The sequence below is a fragment of the Malaclemys terrapin genome, chromosome 9 (assembly GCF_027887155.1).
Source record: "Malaclemys terrapin pileata isolate rMalTer1 chromosome 9, rMalTer1.hap1, whole genome shotgun sequence".
Lineage (NCBI taxonomy): Eukaryota > Metazoa > Chordata > Testudines > Emydidae > Malaclemys > Malaclemys terrapin.
The window spans coordinates 21515432-21538541 of NC_071513.1; the positions used below are offsets into that span (position 1 = coordinate 21515432).

Consider the following 23110-nt stretch of genomic DNA (forward strand, 5'->3'; position numbering starts at 1 on the left):
ATGTGACCACAAATATTAGAGACATCTGGAAAACCCACACACAATAACCTGCGTCGTACCTGGGAAGGATCAAAGGCTGCACTGATCCTGCTAGGATTTGAATCAGTGGTCCCTGTTTTTAGACAGACTGAGATTTAAAACAACCAGGCTCCCAAAGCTGCTATCTGAGTGTTGTATTTAGTCTTCTCGTAGAAAGAGGGGACTGACCTCACCTCTCCCGTAACCGTTCTGGTGGCTAATCTGTGCAGCCCTCTGTGGGACAACAAGACCAGTGAGCTGCTGAGGAGGGAGATGGGATTGGGGAACCAGTGTTTTCATACCTAATGTACAGAGACCATCCACTGCTCTTTCAAGTAGCAAATGGCTGGTGGTGAGGAAGTGGAATCAGAGCAGTTCTTTTCTCCTCCAAGTCACATAATGATGAATGTGCTGTTTCCATGAGCATTTGCAATTGATTATGCAGTATGGGCTCGAGGTGAGGATGAGGAAGGGACTGAGATCCTACAGAGGAAGGAGTCCATTCTTCCTTCTCCTCTTACAAGCTGGAATTTGGTGGGCTGATGAAGCGCCAGCATTCAGATATAACTGAGGCCCCTCTATGGCAAGTAGAGAACAAATCCTAATTGTAAGTAGCTACCCTCAGTGATCATGAATTGCCCATCTTGCAACTGCATAAAAAGCCAGCTGTTTATTTTACCTTATATGCAACAAAGTCCCCTCGTTTTCCTCTCAGGTAATTAGACAGATTTCCATATTTGCAGTATTCTACGATGACCATCAAAGGACCTGCAAAGAGAACAAAAGCAAAGTGAACTTCACAGATGTAAAAGTGGAACATATACATAGTGCATTTCTGCATTCCTGCCATGGAAAGTGTCTAGAGAAGGACAACGTGTTTAACGTTAATTCAGCCCCATGATTTCCCTGGTGAAGTAGGTAAATATTATCAGCCCCATTATACAGACGAGGAAACTGGGGAATAACGAAGTGAAGTGGTTTTCCAGGCTCACACCATAAGGCAGTGGCTGAGGTGGGAAACTGAGAATAGAACCCAGGAGTCCTAGCTACTACCTTTACCTGTCAGACAACAGTATTAGGAAATTGTTTCTCATTTCTAGAAACAGGAACATTAAAGAGGATAGACCAGAACATACAATCCCCCATATTACTAAATTCTTTTTTTTTTCTGTTGGGATTCATTTTGTGGAAGTGTTCTCTGGGTTTTCTGATTTCAGTGTAAATCTTTTTATATTGTACAGGACTTCATGCCAGTGGAGGCAATACAAATGCATACACCTCTACCCCGATATAACGCGACCCGATATAACATGAATTCAGATATTACGTGGTAAAGCAGCGCTGCAGGGGAGCGGGGCTGCGCACTCCTGTGGATCAAACCAAGTTCGATATAATGCGGTTTCACCTATAACGCAGTAAGGTTTTTTTGGCTCCCAAGGACAGCGTTATATCGAGGTAGAGGTGTATTTAGATCTGTTTATGATACCAAATGAATCAAAAGTTTGCAAAGATATTTGATCTAAAGGCTTTGGAAGCACAAAGGGGCATGTCAATTTCTTCCTTTCTTATTCCTGGGCAAAGTATTTTTTAGTTTGATGTATCTGTTGATTTTATACAGCTATGGATATTTTTAGACATCTTTGCAAGTGCTTTTGTGTTTCAGCCCAAGCCATGAGAGAATGAAATCTGCATTTCTGTGCAATTAGCCTCCACTGTATGGTTGCTGGGTTTTAGAAACCAGCACACAAAATGCCTCTAATGTAGGGGAAGGTGAAGTCATGGGATTAGAATGCATGTAAACACCTATTATTATCCATCCTAAGTGGTCAGCCTTTCATCTCTGTAAACCTTGTTCCATCTGGAAACTTCAGATTCAGACTCTTGAGTTCAGACTTCAAAGGAAAAATGCCAAGAGCTGCATCGGGCCATTCAGTGAACATGCAAACCCTAAGCAATAAGCTCTTATCTGCATGTGTCAGAAATACACACACAGAGACTTGTGCTGTGGTGTACCTGTTTGGCTCAGTTTGACATAAATAAGTCTGAGACCATGGGATTGAAAACAGAGCAGTGGGAAAGAGTTGATGGGGAGCAAAGAGGGAAGAGAGACATTTTATTTGAAATCTCTCTACTGGCTCAAAATGAGGAAGAACCGGGGTTGCAATCAGCACTTGGGAGTGGGTAACCCAGATAAAGGGGAGAAGACGAGGGTTTTTTTACTTAACTATAAATATCACTGTATATTTCAATAGGGCCTTTCAGTTGTAAGGATCCTAAAGGGCTACTATGTATGCATTGTAGGCCATGGGCCTGCTCAGTACCTGCTTCTCCCATTGACTTCAGTTGCAGTTGTGGGTGCTTAGCACCTTTGAAAATCAAGCCCAAGGTTCATACAGTATTATATATACACAGCACCACTCTTTGCATAGTTTCAGAGTAATCTGACATCAGGAATCAAAATACTCAAAAACCAGTGGGAGAACACTTTAACCTGTCTGGTCATTCAGTGACAGACCTGCGGGTGGCTATATTACAACAGAAAAACTTCAAAAACAGACTCCAAAGAGAGACTGCAGAGCTAGAATTGATATGCAAACTAGACACAATCAACTCCGGTTTGAATAAGGACTGGGAATGGCTGAGCCATTACAAACGTTGACTCTATCTCCCCTTGTAAGTACTCTCACACTTCTTATCACACTGTCTGTACTCGGCTAGCTTGATTATCACTTCAAAAGTTTTTTTTCTCTTAATTAATTGGCCTCTCAGAGTTGGTAAGACAACTCCCACCTGTTTATGCTCTCTGTATGTGTGTATATATATCTCCTCATTATATGTTCCATTCTATATGCATCCGAAGAAGTGGGCTGTAGTCCACGAAAGCTTATGCTCTAATAAATTTGTTAGTCTCTAAGGTGCCACAAGTACTCCTGTTACTCTTTGCATAAACGCAGTCACCTCTGTGGTGGAGGTGCCAGCTGATCTAATGTGGATGTCAAGGTCAGCTCCACAGCCTGTCTAAAGGGGGTGTGGGCTGGAGGGCTATGACTGAGAAGCAGTCAGAACAGGAACTGACACACTGCAGCAAGCAGTCAGCTGCTCTGAAGTCTGCTAGCTGGGAGAGATCCAGGTGACTATCGCTATGCAACGCATCTCTGATCCTGCCACTGGTCTTTACTGTCTCTTCTGTGTCACCATGCTGCCTCCACCACCATGCTCCACATCATTAGATTGCTTCCCCAAACCAGTGCTGGCTTCTTACAGTGCAAAGAAAAGATCAACTGGAACATTGTCTCAAGAAACTAAAGTCAGATCTGGCTAGTGGATTCTCAGAGGAAATGCAGATTCCGGCATGACTTTAAAGTGCCACTAAGTGCTTTATTCATGCCTCTGAAATGTTTCCTAGACGCAGCATCCTCATATTTTAGTTCCTTATTATAAAGCATATTAGAGCATGCATTAGTGCTAACTGCTTAACATCAGATGCTCTGACAAGGTGTTTCAAAGCGACGTTGCAAGGGACAGATATTGTTAAAATAATGTATTGTGCATGTTTAATGGGAGCAATTATCAAGAGTACTATTACAAGCTATATAAAACTTAACAAGGAATGAGAAAGCCCTGTACTTAGAAATGGTATTTTAATGGAAACTCTTATCCCAATGTCTATCTTGTGAGCTCTAGGCTATTTTTCTTCAGTCTCCACTGGCATCGTTCAAAAGCAAACAAACTAGAGCTTGCTTGTAGGCTATGCAGTTAGCGCTCTGTAACGCCATATGGGAAACCTGGCTTCCACACCCAGTCTCTTGCTTCCCCAGGTTTTAGCAGTGACTTCTTTGGGCAGCTAGTAAAGTAGCACTAAAAGGGCCTATTCACCCAGAAGGATGCAGGGGAGGGAAAGAGACTATTGGATGCTCCAAGAGGGATACTGAGGACCAGCTGGGGACAAGTACACTCAAGCATGGATAGTCACAATAGGCAAAGGATCATGTTCACTTAGATGGACCTTGCTATGATGAGAACTCAAAAAGGTGCAAACATTAGGGTCATATTAGTGTTCATGTTAATGGTTAGTGGCTACAGTTGCATTACAGTGTTCTGGGCGTTTGGTTATGACAAGCCACCACACTGACATTTTACTAAGTATTGTTTCTCAGTTTTCTGGGCTTGATTTGGTAGGAGGCATTACCACCATGGCTCACAACTTCCCTCCCCCATTAATCACAGGTCAGCAGTCCAGAGTCAGGGATTGCTTGCCGGTTCCTCTGAATCTTTGAAACATTTCAGATCAATGTGGCTGTCCAGTCAGATGTGGTTTGCAAAACTACTGGTCTCTTGCCTCAGTGCTCCTGCAGATTCCAAATCTCTGGCTTCCAGATTAGGACAGGGTCTGCCACTTGCTGTCTCCTGCCTGTTCTACTGTGAACTGTAAACGTCTGGTTTGGCGGATAATTTATCTCCTGTCAGCCTGCCAACTACCTTAGTAACATTGCTTTTTTTCCTTTGGCTTGGCGACTAGATGTCCCTTGGGAAAATGATATCTTTCATGCCTCAGACAGTTACCAATGTGGGCACCATCTCTCTGTCTCCATTTATTTTACCCTGGTTTCTTTGCCCTCAACCCTTGTCCCCCATCCTCTATGATGAACCTTGAAAACAATCTCCAAACACTGAAGATGCATCCATGGTAGATGTTACCCTGTAATTAAAAGCATAAAGCAAAGAGAGCCAGCACTGTTTTAAAGGACAGGCTAAGAAGGGGAAGGATGCTCCAGTGGTTAGGCAGTAGGCTAGGAGACCTGGGGTCAAGTCCCTGCTCTGTCAGACTCTTTGTGTGACCTTGAGCAAGCCGCTTAGACTTTCTGTGCCTCATATTCCTTTCTGTAAAATGGAGATATTAGTACTCCCAACCTCACAGGGGTGTTGTGAGGCTAGATACATAAGGTGCTCAGATACTGGGCCATATAAGTACCTTAGATATTGTGAGGTGCTCAGATATTGGGCCATATAAGTACCTTAGATAGTAGAAAAGTAGAGAAAATGAAGGGAAGGTATATGTTAGGAAGAAATTCAAAAGCCATCATTGTCAAATTCTACCTCCATACAACTTCAGTGGCAGCTACCAGGTTACATTGCATTGTACTGGGCACCAGCTCATGTGTGTACACTGCTGGCCCCCTCTTGATTGGAAAGTTAGACATGCGTGTGTGCGGTAATAACACCCAGTAATGGAGACCCTCCCACAGGACATGAGCCCTAATGGCTGATGAAGATTCTCCTTTTTGCTTGAGGAGTAAGGGCCTATGTTTCTGAAGCAGAATATCCTTTGATCTGTCCCTGCTGATGACCGTGAAGATGACCTGGCTGCAGAATTCCTATTGCAACCGACTGCAATTACTGAGCATGGATTTGCTGAATGCTTTGTGGGAAGATGGTTTCTCACCTCCTGCTTTGGTGCAGGCTCCCAGCAGGTTGACCACGTTCAGATGGTGTCCTATGTGGATGAGGATCTTCAGCTCGGACATTAAAGCCTTGCACTCATTTGTAGTTGCACATTCTGCTTAAGATAAACAGGACAAAGCCATCTTTACACAACAGGATATTTGTAACAGGACCCAGAAAATCCTGTTTATACTTGAAAACAAAACCCACCCAGGTTACTTGTGCTATCTGTGCCTCTCAGACTCCTAAATAGATAAGAATTCATCCGCCTGCTGTGACCCTTCTGCAATGGATTAACACTTTGCCCTTTTGGTGCCTCTTGCCTTCTCTGCAGTGGGTCACAGTGGGTTATTATCCTGCAGTAGAACCTCTCTAATGCCAGCTAGATACTGGGAGAACCTTTGCAAAGAACTAAATATTGCAAATTTAGCAAGTGAACAAACACATCCAAAAAGGCAAGGAGATAATGCAAGAAAAAATGGTTTTTTCCATGCTTGTTGGTGATTGTAGTTTAGTAGCAACTCTTTGCAATAATACTTCACAGGATCTACTTTTCAGAGGTGCTCAGCTCTCACCACTCCAAGTAATGGGAGCTCTAGTTGCTCACACATCTGAAAGTCAGGCCCCGTAGTGTGCTACTCAGTGTACTCCAGTACTTTTTATAAAATAACCAAGTCTCAGTCATATGAGACCTCACTACAGTGCTGTCGCTGGTATTAAATCATCCCTAACAAATGGGAAGAGTGGCCATGTCTGTGTGTGAGTTGTAAAGTATACGGCTTTGTGAAACACAGACTAACAAGATTCTGCTGTACTTCACAAAGTCAGGGGAGGGACCATAGCTCCTGAGTACTAGGCCTTGGCTGAGTTACATGGACATTTCCTCAGTGTTGATCCCACTTCTGACACCATATATTTTCCATATGGTTGGGACTTTAACTAGTGATTTTCTACTATCATCTTTGTATCATTTTCATGATTAAAACAAACAGAACAAAATGGGGTGGATAATGCCGGGTTGTTGCATGTTTTCTGCCACTGTGCACAGTCTGTTTGAGTGACTGTTGGGGGTTAGCTTTAGAGCCGAGTAAATAACTTATAACAAATCATTTATTCTGACAAACTGCCTCTTTTTCTGGTTGCAGAATTGTCCATGAACAGATTTCCCAGCATCTTGGCATTTCTTATACCTTATAAAGAGATAAGTACTCCAAGCCTGAGTCTCCTTCAGCAGGCACCAGTTTTAACTCCATTGACTTCAGTGGAGTTCAACCTGATTTTCACGGCTTTGAGATGGGAACCAGGCCCAGTAATATTTAAACTGAACATCATCTGAAATTCTTTATGACACTCTATTACATTTACATACTGCCTTCCATTTTGAAGGAGATACCAACAAGCTTCATGGAATTTATATATATGGTGGAATCACTGTAATGCTGCCATCTCTAGGGCGTTCTCTTTTCTGAATGAATAGATTCTCACCAGAGGTTCTAGTTTATTGCTGGCTGCATTCACGGTGGGGATGGCATTTTGGGTGGCAATGGGGGGGGGCATGACTGAAGCAAGAAGGATGCAGCAGCAACCAGGAGGAAGGTGTAAGGCACTGCCGGAAGACTTATTGGGCAGGGTTAGCTGGGAGGCAGCTGGGGGACATTGTGGGGGGTGGAGGAGCCAGGGGAGAGTTGGGTCAATCAAGGGCCTTTGGGAACTTCAGGTCAGGGCTTGGAGAGGGGTGTAGAGTGGGAAAAACAACAGCAGAGAGAGAGAGGGGTGGATCTGAAGACCCCATTGGCCCAATGCAGGTCCAGAGAAGGTACAGAAAGGTGGTACTGGCAAGCAGAGGAGATCTGGCACTGAGTGAGGGGTGGGTAGTAGAGGAGCAGGAGAGGCAGCTGGCAACAAAAGCCACATTGCTGTGATCTAAGCAAAGATCCTGCATTGTGGAGCTGAAGAGGTTAACACTATCACACAGCAACACTATACGGTAGTTTGGGCCAGCGAGTGTAGCCCCACCCAAAGAAAATCACTTGTGTATTTGAAAAGAACCCAAGTGACCAGTTAAAACCCACAAACCCATGCACCCAACATGCCAGATGATGTATTTATTCACAAACTGTCTGCAGAGGCTTTGTATGTAAATGTCATTTGGAAACAACATATGCTCCAAGTTCACCAGCCCCCTTCCCTCCTCCTCCCTGCTGGATGGTAAAAGCATTCCTTCATTTTAATAACTGCAAGAAAGTTGTCCCTAATTCACTCCCTTGGCAGCGTTCCTTTTCACCCCCTTGAACTGTTCCACATCTGGAAGAGCTGGGATCGATGGTTTTGATACATTTTCAGACTAATGCAATTACATTCTGTAATCTGTTTCCCTCCTAACCCCACAGACATGGAGGCTGCCGTTTCCCTCTTCTAGGAATACAAGGGTACATCAGCAGCATAGCGTGGAGCCCACTTGTCATTTCCCACGTGTTGACATCCCCTGTATGGTAACTAATTGTTCCCATTTGGCAAACCCACTCCCTTCCAAACACAATGCCCTCGGGACTGGTTTAGAGCTGAGCACTGGAAACCTTGTTACCCATGTACGTCCAGAAGAACTGTCTGAGAAGCTCTCAGAGAAATGTACCTTTAAGCATTTTAACGGCGACTGTTTTGCAGGTTGAAGATTTATCGATACCAAAAGCAGATGCCTCCACGACCTTCCCAAAAGCACCATGACCCAGTGTTTTACCTAGAGAAGCAAGAGTCAAGAATGAGCCATAGGGGACTGAGGACAGTCTGCATCAGCTAAGAGAGAAACATGCATTAATCTTAGCTGTGCAAAAAATATAGGACACTAGAGCCCAGACACAGCACAGATGAATAGTCAATAATAGATGTATATACATATGATCTGCATGTGATACAGTATGTAATATACTTCCCAGCTAAAAATGGCTTTAAACTGGAGTTGAGGCTGACATAACAGAAAGATAAAAACATTACGTGCAATTATCCCCAAATCAACCCTTCCCAACCCAGAGTTCAGGTTGAAGGAGAAATCCAAAGATATTAAGAAAGGAAATGCACAGTGAAGGCACCTAAAGAACTTCCACTCTTCCACCCTGCAGCTATTGATATGTACTCAACTTAAACTTCGCTGCAATGTAGCTTTTATCTGGAAGTGTCCTTTCTGCTTGTTCTGAATTATAGAAAATGTCAGACATGAACACTATACAAGAAACATAAAGAAAATGTTCCCATTTGGGTTTTCCCCCTAGTGACTAGAATAGGGGCTCTCAAACTCGGGGTCAGGACCCCTCAGGGGGTCACGAGGTTATTACATGGGGGGGTCACAAGCTGTCAGGCTTCACCCTAAACCCCGCTTTGCCTCCAGCATTTATAATGGTGTTAAATATATTTAAAAAGTGTTTTTCATTTAGAAGGGGGGGGTTGCACTCAGAGGCTTGCTGTGTGAAAGGGGTCACCGGTACAAGAGTTTGAGACCCACTGGACTAGAAGATATATAGTGTGCACCTTTAAAGCTTTATTTGATTTGAACACTTAGGGCCATTTTCACCAGGACACTCTGGTTGCTTCCCCCACTCTGGAGCTGCACTAAGCAGGCAGAGCAAACTGGCCAGTTTTCCCCAGCTCCTGCCGCTCACATTCCTCTGCACCCCCTCGCCTACCTCTACACTTCCCTGAACACACACCATTTCCCCCTCCCTCTGCCGCCACATGCCCCCCCCCCCGCCCAGTTTTCCCATCCCTCCTAGTCTCTAAATTCCCCTGCTGGCCCCCAGGATTCCCCCCCCCTCCCGTTGAGTAGATTTTGTTCAAATGGTAGGTTCTGAAAATCATTTTAAACATTAATCGTCATTTTTTGATCATTGTTTCTCTTAATGGAAAGTTGTTTTCCGTCAACGAGGTGAATAATGTTCTTCTACAGAAGAACTTCATGAAGACCTGCCTTCTTTCAAAATGTCTGCCATCTTCCCTGGGGGAAGAGGGTGGCTCCCAATACTGCCAAGGGACACTGACTTCCCTGGGGACACCTTAGTTTCACTTCCACTGAGAACAACGGCAGGTGATAGCCATTTTGCAAGATGGCATCTGTATTTTTTAAGAGCACCTTTAGCATCACTCCCATGGAGAACAATCCTTGACTCTGGAACCACAGTCAATTCTTCTCCAAGGATAGAAGAGCCCTGGCCAGGGGGGACATGGGTAGCCTCTGTCATCTGCTGTGGTCCAACATTCAGGGCCATAGGATATCACCATCCTTGACATTAATAATACCTCTGTATTGCTTACCAAGCCGCAGCCTGTCTCTTGGGAACTCCCATTTACTACTGTCATATGGCAGACGGTCACACTGCTCATCAAGGGGCATTTCCTCTGGATCCATTATGATTGACAGGTATCCCGTTTTAATATCTGTGGCATCAGGCTAAAAACAGGAAAATAACCAATTCACAGGCTGTAACTTGAGAAAAAGGTGTGATCTAGTGGAATTTGCACGGGCTTTGGCGCCTGGCCTCTCTGAGTTCTAGTCCTAGTTCTGACACTCACTCCCATCTGTGGCTTTTGAACATGTCTCGTCAACACCATGCCTCAATTTATTCATCAGTAAAATGGGGAAAATAATACTTATCTATGCTGGCCTTACGTGGGTGCTGAGTGGATTAACTAATTAATGCTTGTAAAATCCCTTGAAGATGTAAAGTCCCTTAATATTATTAGTCTCTACATACATTAGAGAAACCCAACACTACTACTACTTGTGGGAAATCCTTGAGATTAAAGCTACATTTCTGAGTGCCTTGTTGGACAGCTCTCCAATTCCTGAACAGCTCAAGGCATTGCGCTTCAGAAACAGGCTTACATGTCAATATGGGGCTTGATTCTCTGTGATGCTGCACCTTCGATTCCCGTTTACTCTGATTAAAATGGGTGCCAAGCTGATGAAAAATGGTTCCACTGAGGGGAAAAGTCTGATTTGAGCTCCCCTTATGCCCACTTTATGCAGGTGTAAATGATGACACAAGATCTATTGGGTCTAGCACCTCTGCTGTCCTGGAGAGAGACAGAGTAAATTTGAACTTGAATGATTCTTCCCAGTTCTATTGTAAATGTGGTGAACATTCATACAAATTACAGATGATCAACATTAAGACTGTGGTTTGGGTTGCATCCAGACAAGAGATCTAGTATCTTGTACCATATTTTTTGTTTGTATAAGCAAGAAAGAACAAACCTAAATATGATTTACTTTATCAAATGCTCCTTGGACCTAACTTAGGGCCCACTTCTTTGGAGTCTCAGGAGAGAGGCCAAGGAGTAAATGAGCCATGGAAACATAATGAACTTTTGTGGTTTGGGCCCAGCGCTAGAGCAAACAACAGATTTTAACATCCTACGACAGTATTTAAACCAGTGCTCCCTTCACCAACTACATTTTAGGGAAAACCTTATTCAAGATGGGCTGAAACCAGAACATCACTGTAGGTGGGTTAGGATTTGAATGCCTGTCTCCAAACATTCTTGGATGCTTCTGAATTCATATCAGATCCACAAAAGAAAGGGGCCTGTTTTCCTGATCTGATTGGATGCTGACCAAGATGGCAGAAATCTCATATGTACAGCTGATCTCATAAAATGTCAAGTAATTAATCAAGAGGAATGTTGGCCTGAAATTTCACGAGAACAGCTCATACAGTTTTGTCACCATCTGTCCCAGGTCGACCTCAATCCTGAACTCTGAAGCTTAGTCTTAACTGGATCCAAGCCCAGAGCTCAGCTCTAGCCCATTTCAATTCCATGTACAATATGGAAGCTCTCTTACTTTTCTCAGTTTCCGAATGAAAAGGGTCAGAAGAAGCCAAAAAAGGGTTGCTGCTAGACCAGTGCAGACCAAAATGATAACTTCAATATTGGATTTTTCTTCAGAGCCTGTAAATTAAACGCATCAGATTTTACATTCAGTGCAAAAATAAAATTATAAATAAATACATAAATAAATAAATAAAACTTGTAATTCCATTAACCATGCTTCATTTCAGAAAAATGGTAGCCATGAAATGCCATGACATGTGGTGGGAACCTTTTCATTCACTTGCTCTAGGCAGTAATATAGCACACCATCTCTAACCAAGAGACACAGAGACAATGGTTTGGCAGAGGTGTGCAGGATATCCACTAAGTGCCATTACTTTATATTATCAATGCCAAGTGATCAAAGTACTGCACTATGGTTCTCAACCTAGGGATCATGAACAGGTGTCAGGGGTTGCAATCACTCTGTTCTTTTCCTATGGCTAATTGGAAGATGGTCCCAGATAACTCTTGGCTAAATAGGAGGGGAACTTAAGGAGATTCCAGTGTGAAAAGGCTGAGAACCTCTGTATTATATGATTCCCCATGAAACAGTCAAGTTATATTGACCATATCTCACTTTGTGTAGCATATGTTGTGTCTGTGATAGAGTTGTTATCAAGGTGTTCCAGACATGAAGACATATTGACCTGCTTCAGATCCTAAGTCTTTATGTGACCATGTAAACTTCCTGGAACCTCAAAGAGGATTCAGTTTGAGTTTTGAGCAAGGGATTAAGACAGTTCCCACTTTATCCAAGCCTGCCTGGTGTTTGTGTGTGTGTGGGGAGGTGGGTTAGGAGTGTGTGTGGGGGGCTGTATAATGTCTTCCCCCAAAACTAAGCCCGTTTCACTAAGCTTGTGCATGAGCTTGTGAACTCACCTTGTATTTTAATAAATGCTGATGTGCTGTCATTGCCCATTTCATTGGAAGCCCTACATTCATAGAGGCCTTCATCGTCTTTTTTCACTCGTTCGATGACTAGGGTGTTATTTTCCATGGAAATTCCTGTGTTAGGGGGATATAGTTTCATTTGATTGCAGAATATATTTGCCAAGAAAGAATGTCCAAAAGGAGCTGTGTTGAAAATAGCCTTACCGCAGCCCTGCTCTGGTACCTCCAGTAGCAGCCACAAGAGACCTTCTAGTGCTGCATGTTGTATTCACCCTTGTTTGCGGCGGCGTACTGCAACCCCTCCCCCCCCGGCCACCTGCTCTCAATGCACTTGTCATGTTAACTCCACAGTCACAACTTTGCAGCCTGTGCAGAACAGGTGTAATTTATTCATGCAGCCTGATAGTGTTCCCATGGAAGGCAATGGGGGCATGACTGGGCCCAGAATGAGTTCACTGGGACAAATGCTGTTCTACGTTACACCTGCAAAACTCCCAGCAGGATTTGCCTCTCCCCTTCCCAGCCCAAGAGTTGCACTGGATTTGGGGAGATGTCATTAGAACATATTAAATACGCAGGGCCGGCTCCAGGGTTTTGGCTGCCCCAAGCAGCCAAAACAAAACAAAACAAAACAAAAAGCCGCGATCGCGATCTGCGGCGACAATTCGGCGGGAGGTCCCAGGCGGAGTGAGGGACCGTCCGCCGAATTGCCGCCGAATACCTGGACCTGCCGCCCCTCTCCGGAGCGGCCGCCCCAAGCACCTGCTTGAGAAGGTGGTGCCTGGAGCCGGCCCTGTAAATACGACTCTCTTATTAACCCAAAATGCTTTTTAGACCAGGTCAGAGGGGCACAGAGGGGCTGCGCCTCACTGGGCAAGGAATTCAAGCTGAGTATCCCCCACACACCTGGAGCTTGGGAGGGACCATTTTGCCCGCTAAGGCACAATGCCTCTCCAAGCAGTGACCCCTCTCCTCCTCTGTGCAGGGCTGTGCCTACCTGGCACAATGTAGCGCTCAGTAGGGAAAGGAATTATGTAGATTGATCCAAGGTGGCATGGCCAGGGCATAACGGGATACAATGAAGGAAAGGAAAATGGGGCCAAATGTCAGTGAGACAGTAATGTCTAAGACTGCAGCACTGCCTCCCAAGGGAAATGATGAGCACCCCACCTCTTGGGACATTTAAAATGGGGACAAAGCCCTGAAGAACCCACTATTTGGCTCAATCTTGCATTCATGGGGGAGGAGATGACCTACATGTGGCCTAACTGAGCCTTTGCTAGCTTCACTTTCTCTGATTTGGTGACACACGATTCCAAGCTTGTTTGTTTTACTAAGAAGATGCCATTAACAGAGCAGGGGAAATACACTGGACCTTGAGTCCGAAGGTTTTAAGTTTGCAGTGTGTTCTGCCCATGAATTCTGTTGTTGTTAACAAGAACTGTGCACATAACTCACCATGCACAGCTCTGAAATATTTACCCTGAGGTGTTTTTTTCAGATATATTATGTATGTGTCCATCGGTTCAATGAGTTACATGCTTGTCCCTCTAGAATTATTTATAAAACTTCACTAGCTGTTAAGAGCTTCTGCTCAGAACGGTCTGATCTGAGTTATTGAGGATTCTAGATTTCCTAACCCAAGAAGCAAAATTAAAGTAAGAGGACCAATTACTAACACTGGTTTCTCCATGACATAAAGGGTATCTCAGGATAGAGGGGCCTGGAAAGAGTTCCAAGCTCAGGCAAACATTCCAAGCCTGTGGCAGCACTACACGTGAGTGTGTTGGCTGAACTGACAGCTGTTTCTCATCATTGTTTTATGCTGAGGGAAATAAAGACACAGTGTATTATGCCCTGCAGCCAGCTAAGTGATCCTTAGTGGAGACACTACCATTGACTTCAACTGGCTCCGGATCAGGCCTTAGGAACATCTAGCAGTTCAGGCTCATATTTTTAGATACTGCTTAGCAAGTGGCGAAGAGCTCTGCTTTTTGTACATATAAAGAACCATCTTGGACATGCCTAGTGGGCAGCTAGGTGCTTAGCACCTTGATTTCCCTGGCCAGTGTCAGTTCTGCACATGTGTGGCCAATTCTGCAGGCACAAGCAGTTGCATGTGCAAAACTGGGCATGTACAATCAAGCACTGGTTTGAAGCTAGTTGGCTGTTTTGGCCTCTGTAATCCCATTTGCAAACCACATCAGCAGTCAGGTATTGATAATGCAGTCTGAGTCATTTACAGCATCCTGGGTTGGTAGCATTTGGCACTCATCATGCACTGCTGTTAACAACTCCACCAAATGCCAGGCAGTGGAGAATCCGGGACCAACACGGCTTGCAAACCTGTAAACACGTAACGATTCAGCACCTGTTGTGCAGCATTTCTCCACACTCACCTGAAGCAGGTGAAATGGGATAGCCATTTTTCCGCCACGCAATCTGAGGCGTTGGGGTTCCATTGACTTTGCACTCCAGAATGATCTTGCCACTGATGTTAACCTCTCGGTCCGTGAGGTTCTGCATAATATATGGCACTGCCTTTGCTGCATTCACAAAGGAAAACAACACACAACCAGTCTGAGGGCAGGTCTATACGTAAAATGCGACAGCGGCACAACTGCACTGGTGGCACTTCAGTGAAAATGCTACGGGAGAACTTCTGCCATGGCCGTAGTTAATTGGAGGTGGTAGCTATGTTGAGGGGAGAGGCCTTCCTGTCAAAATAGCACTGTCTACACTGGGGGTTTGGTCGGTATAACTGCATCGCTCAGGGGTGTGGATTTTCACACCCCTGAGCGATGTAGTTATACCAGTGTAAAACTATAGTGTAGACTGGGCCTTAAGGAGGCATCTTCTAGAGACTTACATTTTCATCGGCATATAAAGGCCTTGTCCTAATGTGTTGGCTGCAGCAAAGGTTTATTAATGGAAAAGGTGTGTGGTGAGCAAAAACTCAGAGTTGAATGTTACTTAGTCCCTGTGAACAAACAAAGGATCAGATTGGGGGCAGAGCAAAAACACACAAAGGGAGCATAAAGAAAGGAGCAAAGAAAAGAGAGGAAAATGCTAGGCTTCTCTGTTGCCTAGTACCTTGTGTGAGGTCATTTACACCACTGCAAAGTTCAGAACGGAGGCACTTTACCCACACTTTGTATTCATTTTACACTGGTGTCAATGACTACAAAAGGTGCAAGGCCCCAGAGAACAAAGCCCAGAGCACACTGTAAAAAACAGCCTGAAACATGGAGAATAGCCAGTGTGCATAGGATAAAGAGGAAGATCCAATACATGCAGAATCAGAAAGAGATATTGAAAGGCTTCATGGCTGGTTTTATATGGTGGAAGGAGAAATGTTTTGGGGGAAAGTGTGTTCATGTAGCATGCTCTCAGGATGAATTGCCTCCCAGCCACTACAGACAAAGAAGAAGAAACTGGTAACTCACAGAAGGACATGTTCAAAATCCCAGCTCTTCTGTATGTGTACTAATAGCCAAGCTGTTGTTCCCCCTGCCCCCTCTGTCGCTGTGTGTAGGTGGAAATCTGACTAAGTGAACAAAAATATCTGCAAGGGGAAAAGAAAGTGAATTGCTTGAATGCAATGTGCAGAAAAGGACTTGGTGCCTCCATGTCTGGTTGTTCTTAAAGGTGGTAAGGACACTAGTTATGGGTGCAAGGCCAGTACAGGGAATGACAGAAGGAGTCAGAGTCTCTTTCCTCCCTTGGGCCATTGGAAAGAGAAGAGCGATGCATTGATTTATTGTTTTAATAAGTCACCAAGGCACCGCCCACACAGGCATCAGAACAGTGCTAGCTACAGCTACAGTGTGGGTGAGGATTTTCTGTGTGTGTGTGTGTGTGTGTGTGAATCTCATGATGTCTCTGTCTGCACTCATGAAGGACATTGCATTGAAACTGCTAGTAACAGCTTTACTTAAACATGACTATAGCTAGCACAGTATGGGCTGGTCCTAATCAGAGAGGCAGGGGCTTACAGCAGCATGTCTGTCCAGGGCCGCCTGGGGGGGGCAAGTGGAGCAATTTGCCCCAGGCCCCCACGAGAATATACTATTCTATAGTATTGCAACTTTTTTTTATGGAAGAGGCCCCCAAAATTGCTTTGCCCCAGGCCCCCTGAATCCTCTGGGCAGCCCTGTGTCTGTCCCTGTCTGTCTGTCTAGTGCCTACTCACCCAGTAATCTAAGTGCAGAACCCAACTTAGGAATCACAGTCATACTTCCTATAAGGGACTTCGCTCCCTGCTACATGGGTAGCTACTGTTTATTTAGGGTCTCCCCCATCCTCCACTTCTGTGCAGTGCTTTTTGTTCTCCAGTAGAAGACAGCTGAGAATACCTGGGGCCTCACAGCCCTTCTACTGGCATCTCCTACTTCTTAGAAGTCTTAGGCCTGATTGCCCATACCCACACCAATATAAATCAGGAGAAACTCCACTGAAATTAGTGGGCTTACACTGGTGTAAAACTGGGACAAGATTCCAGCCTGTTGTCTTTAGATATCTACAGATAGCAAGGACACTGAGCTCTATAATATTTATTGTTGACACTAAATTTAAAGAGATGGGTTCTTGGAGTCTAGATACAGAAAAGAAAATCCTGCTATTGCTTTAAATGTAAAGAGTGAATATGCTTTGGTTCCATGCTCCTGCCAATGTCCTTTGCAATTACATTTGACGGGTCTAAATCTTGTTAACGTTACACGTAACCATGGTAATCATCATGGTATGTAATCTCATTGGATGTTTTACCAAAGCATGACAGACATTGAATGGGCCACTCAAGGGACATGCTGGTGGGTTGGCAATATATTAGGTGGTGCTTGTTCCTCTGAGTCCGCACTAAACTAATGCCCCAGTGTGGTGTTAGGGGGACATGCTGCTACTGGAGTTGCTGCATGTGGTGACTGAAGATTCCACAGCACTTTTCATAGGAATGGGGCTGGTGCTCTGGTCAAACTCCACTTTCAGTACTACAAATGCCAGCCTTAACCAATTCTCCCTTGTCGTCTCAAGTGGCCAACCTATCCTAAGCTATGGTGCTTAGGCACTGCTGTGCACTGTCAAATAGCTGCAGCATGTCAGGAGGGTGGAGCAGATGGCCTAAGTGATTCCTGTATGTACAGGGCCATGTTGCAATTGATGGAAATCAGTGTAGCTCGATCGAATTCAATGGAGCTATGATGATTTACACCAGCTCAGGATTTAGCCCACAGTTTGTAAATCGGGTCTTAGAGATTTGTAAAGCCATTTGGGATCCTTTCTGATAAAAGGTGCTACATGTATAGAGGTCATTGTAGTCAACTGTTAACACAACAGAAAATACATACAGGCAATACCTACGTATAGAGACTGATCCTGAGCACCTGCCACTCCCAAGGACATCAGCAGGCATGGCAGATACTCAGCACCCTGCTCAGAGTACCTTGAGTTGTTGTTTTCAGACAACCAGGCCTACCTTTAACGTCGAGCTGGGTGTCCTCTTCTCGCACTTCCGTGCTGTTGTGCCGATTCTGAGCGATGCACTTGTACTGCCCGGCGTGTTCCTCTGTGACATTACTAATGGCCAGTGTCAAGGAAATGGAGTATCTGTCAATTTGCTCCTGCATGAAGCTGGCGGGCACCACCTCTGAGGAAGGGTAGTACCATGCCAGGTGATCGTAAATGTATCTGGAGGCTCTGCAAGTCAGCTGAACATCACTCCCCACGATGGTGGTGATCTGTGGCTCCGTTTGCAGACCCGATGGCACATCTAGGGGAAAGAGAAAACACATTTGGAATGAAAGCACAACTGAGAGGATTTTTGGCTGCTTGTTTTCACCTTGAGGGCCAAATTTCAAAGACCAGCGCAATGGGATGAGCCAGAAAAATGCATCCCCAGAAACCTGAAATTGCTTGCAAATTGGGTAACTGTGTGTCCAGTGCCCGCAAATATATAGCCTTTCGCAGTTTGGCCCTGAATGTACTGAGAACTACACAATCAGGAATTAACTAAAATGATGTGTAGAATTAGTTAATGCGTTCAGGCTAATGAAGCTAACTTGTAATCAAGTGAGACCGCTCTCCATGCAGACTGATATGCATGCCTGGGATGCTTTCCCTCTGTCTGCAATCAAAGCCACAAGATATTGTTTTATCAGAGTAAAGAAACCCACTCATATTATTATTCACAGGTAACATTGGCTTTCTCTACAATTCCACAATCTCCCCAACCCTAGAAGCCTCCTTTATTTCTACTATACCAATATTTGTCTTCATCACATCTGCCTCAATGGGTATTTATTTGGTCACTGAACAGACGACTTAAAAATCCTTGCAGCCATAACTTTTAATAGACTCAAATAAAGAAATATCAGGTGGTATGAAGCCAGTTCATCTGTGACAGAATCCTTGGGTCCTTACTTTTTTTGTTTTTTTACTGCAGACAAAACTTCCACTGGCTGTGTGCCAATGTGAATCCCACTGAAGACAAAAAGAAGTTGTTTCTGAGTAAGGACATTATCCTTGCCCTCTGTGTGAGCCACCAGAGAACTGGAGTGTGAGAAACATGGTCTCCTCGCCTTCTTTTTCTTCTATTTCCAATGACCCGTCCATCCCATGGACCTGACTTTCACAATTGGGGCCCACTATAAACTCAGTGTGCTCTGGAATTATCTCCTTCTATCTGGCAGATCAGGATTTTGGAGCAGTTGAAGTGGAGATCTCTGAAGACTTTAAGTCTTAAGACCCAGCATATGCTGGGACAGGACAATTAGGGAGTGTCCATGCTATATAGTCCTCCAGGAAGGATGAATGTTTGCAATAAAGCTGCTTGTTCTTTGCTTTAATGCTGCTCTTTAACTATTCATTAAATGCCTCCTAATAATTAGGATGTAACAGACAGCACTTTGGGAATGACAGAACTATGGCTACGTCTTCACTACCCGCATGAATCGGCGGGTAGAAATTGATCTCTCGGGGATTGAATTATCGCGTCTCGTTGGGATGCGACAATCGATCCCTGAATCGACGCTTGTACTCCACCAGCGCAGGTAAGAGTAAGCGCCGTCGACTGGGGAGCTGCGGAGGTCGATTTGCTGTCATCCTCACAGCGGGGTAAGTCGGCTCGGATACGTCGAATTCAGCTACGCTATTCGCGTAGCTGAATTTGCGTATCTTAAATACCCCCCTCCTCCCCCCGTAGTGAAGACGTAGCCTTAGTGTAGGAGGAGCAGCTACTACACTTAACAGTATGACAAGCTCCATAGTTGAGAAATACCTAATCTGCCACATATATATATATATATATATATATATATATATATATATATATATATATTTCCAATTTTTTAATTAACATGGCCCACATTAAATGGATTAAAAACTGGCTGATTAGTCTCAAAATGTAATTGTCGAGGGGGAATCATTGTCACAAGTGGTCAGGATGCCAGCTTTACATCTCAGCACTTAGGTCTTTTGCACTTGTGAAATGAAGCAAATGGCCATTGATTGGGGAGAGACTTTACAGTATTAGTACCTTAAAGTTCTACTTTTTCCACAGGGTGAATTCCACTGAGTGACTGTGGGGAAAAATCTCTTTCTTTCCTGAATGGTGGATGAAATTAGAAGGTTTTGGGTATGTGCTGTCTAGGGCTGGGAGTGCTAGCTGGAAACCCACACAGAGGTTTGAGGCATTTCCTGGGTGAGCCTTGAGTTCTTCTTAAGCTGTGCCTTTTTCCAAGCTAAAATCATTTTCAGTTTTCTAGCCTCCCAAATGAACTTTTCACATGCATGTTTTTCTACTAACTTAACATTCTGGGAGCACAGCGTTGGGTTGTTTTACTTTCCGTTTCTTCTGCTGACATTTTTTTATTTAGCATTTTGAATATATTTAGCTGGGACTTCTGTTATTTTCTTCCATCTCATTAGCCTTTCAAGAAGCTCTATCTGCTCTCATAGAATATTCATTGATTTTTAGGTACAGTGGAAAGAAAAAAAAGTCTCTCTCTTTCTCTCTCTCTCCTCCTTCTCCTCCCTTGTCTAGGGAGGAATTTAGGCTTTGAAAGAATGTTACAGTTTAGTCCATCTCTAGACTACTATGCTTTCACAGTCCTGAACCTAAGATGTGATTAATGTCCTCTCTCTGAACAGACACACTATTTTATAAGACACCTAATACGTCTCCTGTAAGAACCAACCATGTGGCCTTTTCTCTTTTATCAGCAGTCTCTGCACATTTGTCTTCTGTATTGTATTACTGGCTAGTAGTAGCGATCACTCTAGTTGTGCGGGATTCCCTAACACAATAGGGAATGCACCATTGGGGGATGGTAAAACGTCAGCATAAATCAAAAGGGAAGTCTGGTTCCATTTGTATTTACAAGGAATTAATTGGTTTTAATTTCCTGTACTTTGCACAATAATGTATATAATTTAAAACTTCTGCTGTTTCCCAAATTCCATGTCTGAGCCTGTCAGGATAGCGGAGACGCCTCCTGTCAGCCATAGAGAGTGTAGAAAGAGCAAGAGAGGGGGTGAGCCTGACAATCTGAAGCAACACAGACCTTTTCATGTGGCCTGTAAACATGTCAGGAATGAGCAAATTGATAGTGGCAAACATTTGTAGAATTGTCCAATTCCTAAAGCATTACAGTGTGTGACAGCAGATTCTTATCTGATGTCTGAAATAGACTATTTTCTTTCTAGTAGAAATCGTTCACTCCATGTTTCTGCATTCTTGTTACAGCCAGATAAGGCTGGAGGATGAGCTGTTGTTATTGTTTATTTATTATTATTATTATTATTGAATACAGTAGCACCCAGAGATGACAGCCAGGTTGAAGTCCCATTTTGCTGGGTGCTATACAAACACATAGGGCTAGATTGTAAGTTCTCAGTGCTTATGGGGTGGTGCATGGCTGACCTGCCCAAGTTGCAGACCAGAGACCAAAGGCAGGAGACTCCTCAGAACAGGAATTTCTGATATTTGCTCCTCTCTTGTTACAACAGATTCCAAAGTAGTTACTTCCAATGGGTGTCCCTGACCAGTGGTGAGAGAAGACATGAGTCCTAAAGGTTTGATGTATTGACCATATAGCCTCTTCCCATTGCAAAATATCACTATGGGGTAACTAGATGTCAAAACTGGGGTAGACAGTATAAACTGAAGACAAATCTGATATCTTATTGAAACTGTACGGGGGTTTAACTAAATAGAATGTAAAAACTGGAATAAGAGTTAGGACAGGACATTCCTAATTATCACAAAGTACTGTGAATGCTTTACTTGGGCAAAGCAGTCAGGACACCTGCAGGAAGAGCCTAAAGAGGGTATAGTTCTGCCATCTAATTATATCATTTTCCATTTAGATGGCCCCTTTATATGGTTTGGTTTTAGAGTAATGCCCAACCCCCCTGCAATGAAATGTGTTCTGCTGGCAATGAAACGTATTAAAAGTAGCTTTCAGTGCTATTTCCAGTGTCTCTGTGAGTTCTGTAGGCGCCTGCCCCGTAGAAGGACAAATGGATTATGCTGATATTCCTGTAGGTCAAAGGGAGTTTTCTTTCCTTTCTGAAATTAGTTTAGTGTTGGTGAAAGTGCCAGGTTGGCAGCCCTGGAGTCTGAAGCGTTGTATTTTTGCCCAGAACGACCATGCAGGTTTCCCCATTATTCCCCATTACACTGCATGGCCAAAACACTTCAACCCTGACCTGAAAGGACTATCTCTAGAGCAAGAGCGGAGTTTGGTCTCCATGACCCACTCTGTACTTAATTTCTTGGCCAGGATTCCCCACAAGGAAACCAATTGGCTCCAGCTTGGAGAAGATTTCGGTGATTTGGTTACTTGTCCATTTGAAAGTGGCTTGAGACCCATCAAGTCATTTCACATAGGACAATAGGAGATAATGAGAGTTCAAGATTTTTGTGCTCACTAGCAGTTGGATTAACCACCAAGCCCTACACATGGAAGCTGAACAGGCTCTGGACTTTGGGTGGCTGGGATCAATTCTGCTAAATCTTCTGCTCTCGTCACAAAGGCCCTTCCATCATCCCTGTGTACTTTCAAACCCTGATTCCAGCCAGTGTCCTCAAGTCTCAGATTTAGGCTGCATCACACTCAGCAGCCTCGCTGCTAAAAATTGGATATTGTCTTTTGCCCTGCGTCTCGTTGTGCAGGCCCCAAACTGGCAGCGTTATAGCAGGTGCTGTAACATGTTGGAAAGCTAAAACCTTGGAGTATGAGGCAGGTCATGACTTGTTTTCATAGGATGTTATATTGCTCTAGCATTTAGATATAGCTCTGCATGATGCACAAGATACTTTCTCTGTCTCCACTTGCAATCAAGTTTCCAAGTGGTCCACGGGGACCACAGAAGTTGTTTGCATATAAGGCTGGTCCTGGTTCCATAACCAGGACCAGCCTTATATGCAAACAACTTCTGTGGTCCCCGTGATTATGGACGCCTCATGCACACCTCACAAATCATCTCAGTCTCTCCCTCCAGCAGTGGGACTAGATGGTGAGGCAACTCTCCATGTGATTTCTCCAGTGTCTTAGGGCCCTGCGGGTCAAAAACCCAGACATGTCTATTCCACAAAAGATGGGAAAAATTGTGTTTCCTTCTTTGTCAGCCTTATACAGTGTGGAAGGTGGGCAGAGTTTTTCTATATGTGAATCAGGCCCAGAGTTGTTGCTCTTCTGACATCTGCAAGGGGACTGGCTTCTTTGATGGAGTCACATGCACCTCTCAGCAAAGGATCATCCCACCAAGAGACAAAGCAGCAGGTCAGACTTGGTAATATTTTACCAATGGAATCTAAACAATTCCACTTTAGGGACTGTGCTGTCTGCATTTAGCAAGATCCAGTTTACTTGCGATCCATAAATGTCGTCATTCT

General features: G+C 44.2%; 1 protein-coding gene across 2 annotated transcripts in view; it reads right to left on the bottom strand.

Moving 5' to 3' along the window:
- The window catches only part of LOC128842886 (vascular endothelial growth factor receptor kdr-like), a 184018-nt gene that overhangs the window by 37764 nt on the left and 123144 nt on the right, over positions 1-23110 (bottom strand). The window contains exons 13-20 of one of the 2 annotated variants that reach the window (XM_054039149.1): positions 17690-17983; positions 14616-14762; positions 12205-12330; positions 11294-11400; positions 9763-9898; positions 8093-8197; positions 5462-5578; positions 698-786 (exon numbers count right to left, since the gene is read on the bottom strand). In XM_054039149.1, the coding sequence (XP_053895124.1) occupies positions 698-786; positions 5462-5578; positions 8093-8197; positions 9763-9898; positions 11294-11400; positions 12205-12330; positions 14616-14762; positions 17690-17983 (1121 nt within the window). The remainder of the gene's footprint in view (positions 1-697; positions 787-5461; positions 5579-8092; positions 8198-9762; positions 9899-11293; positions 11401-12204; positions 12331-14615; positions 14763-17689; positions 17984-23110) is intronic. The other variant, XM_054039150.1, reaches the window with a different exon arrangement.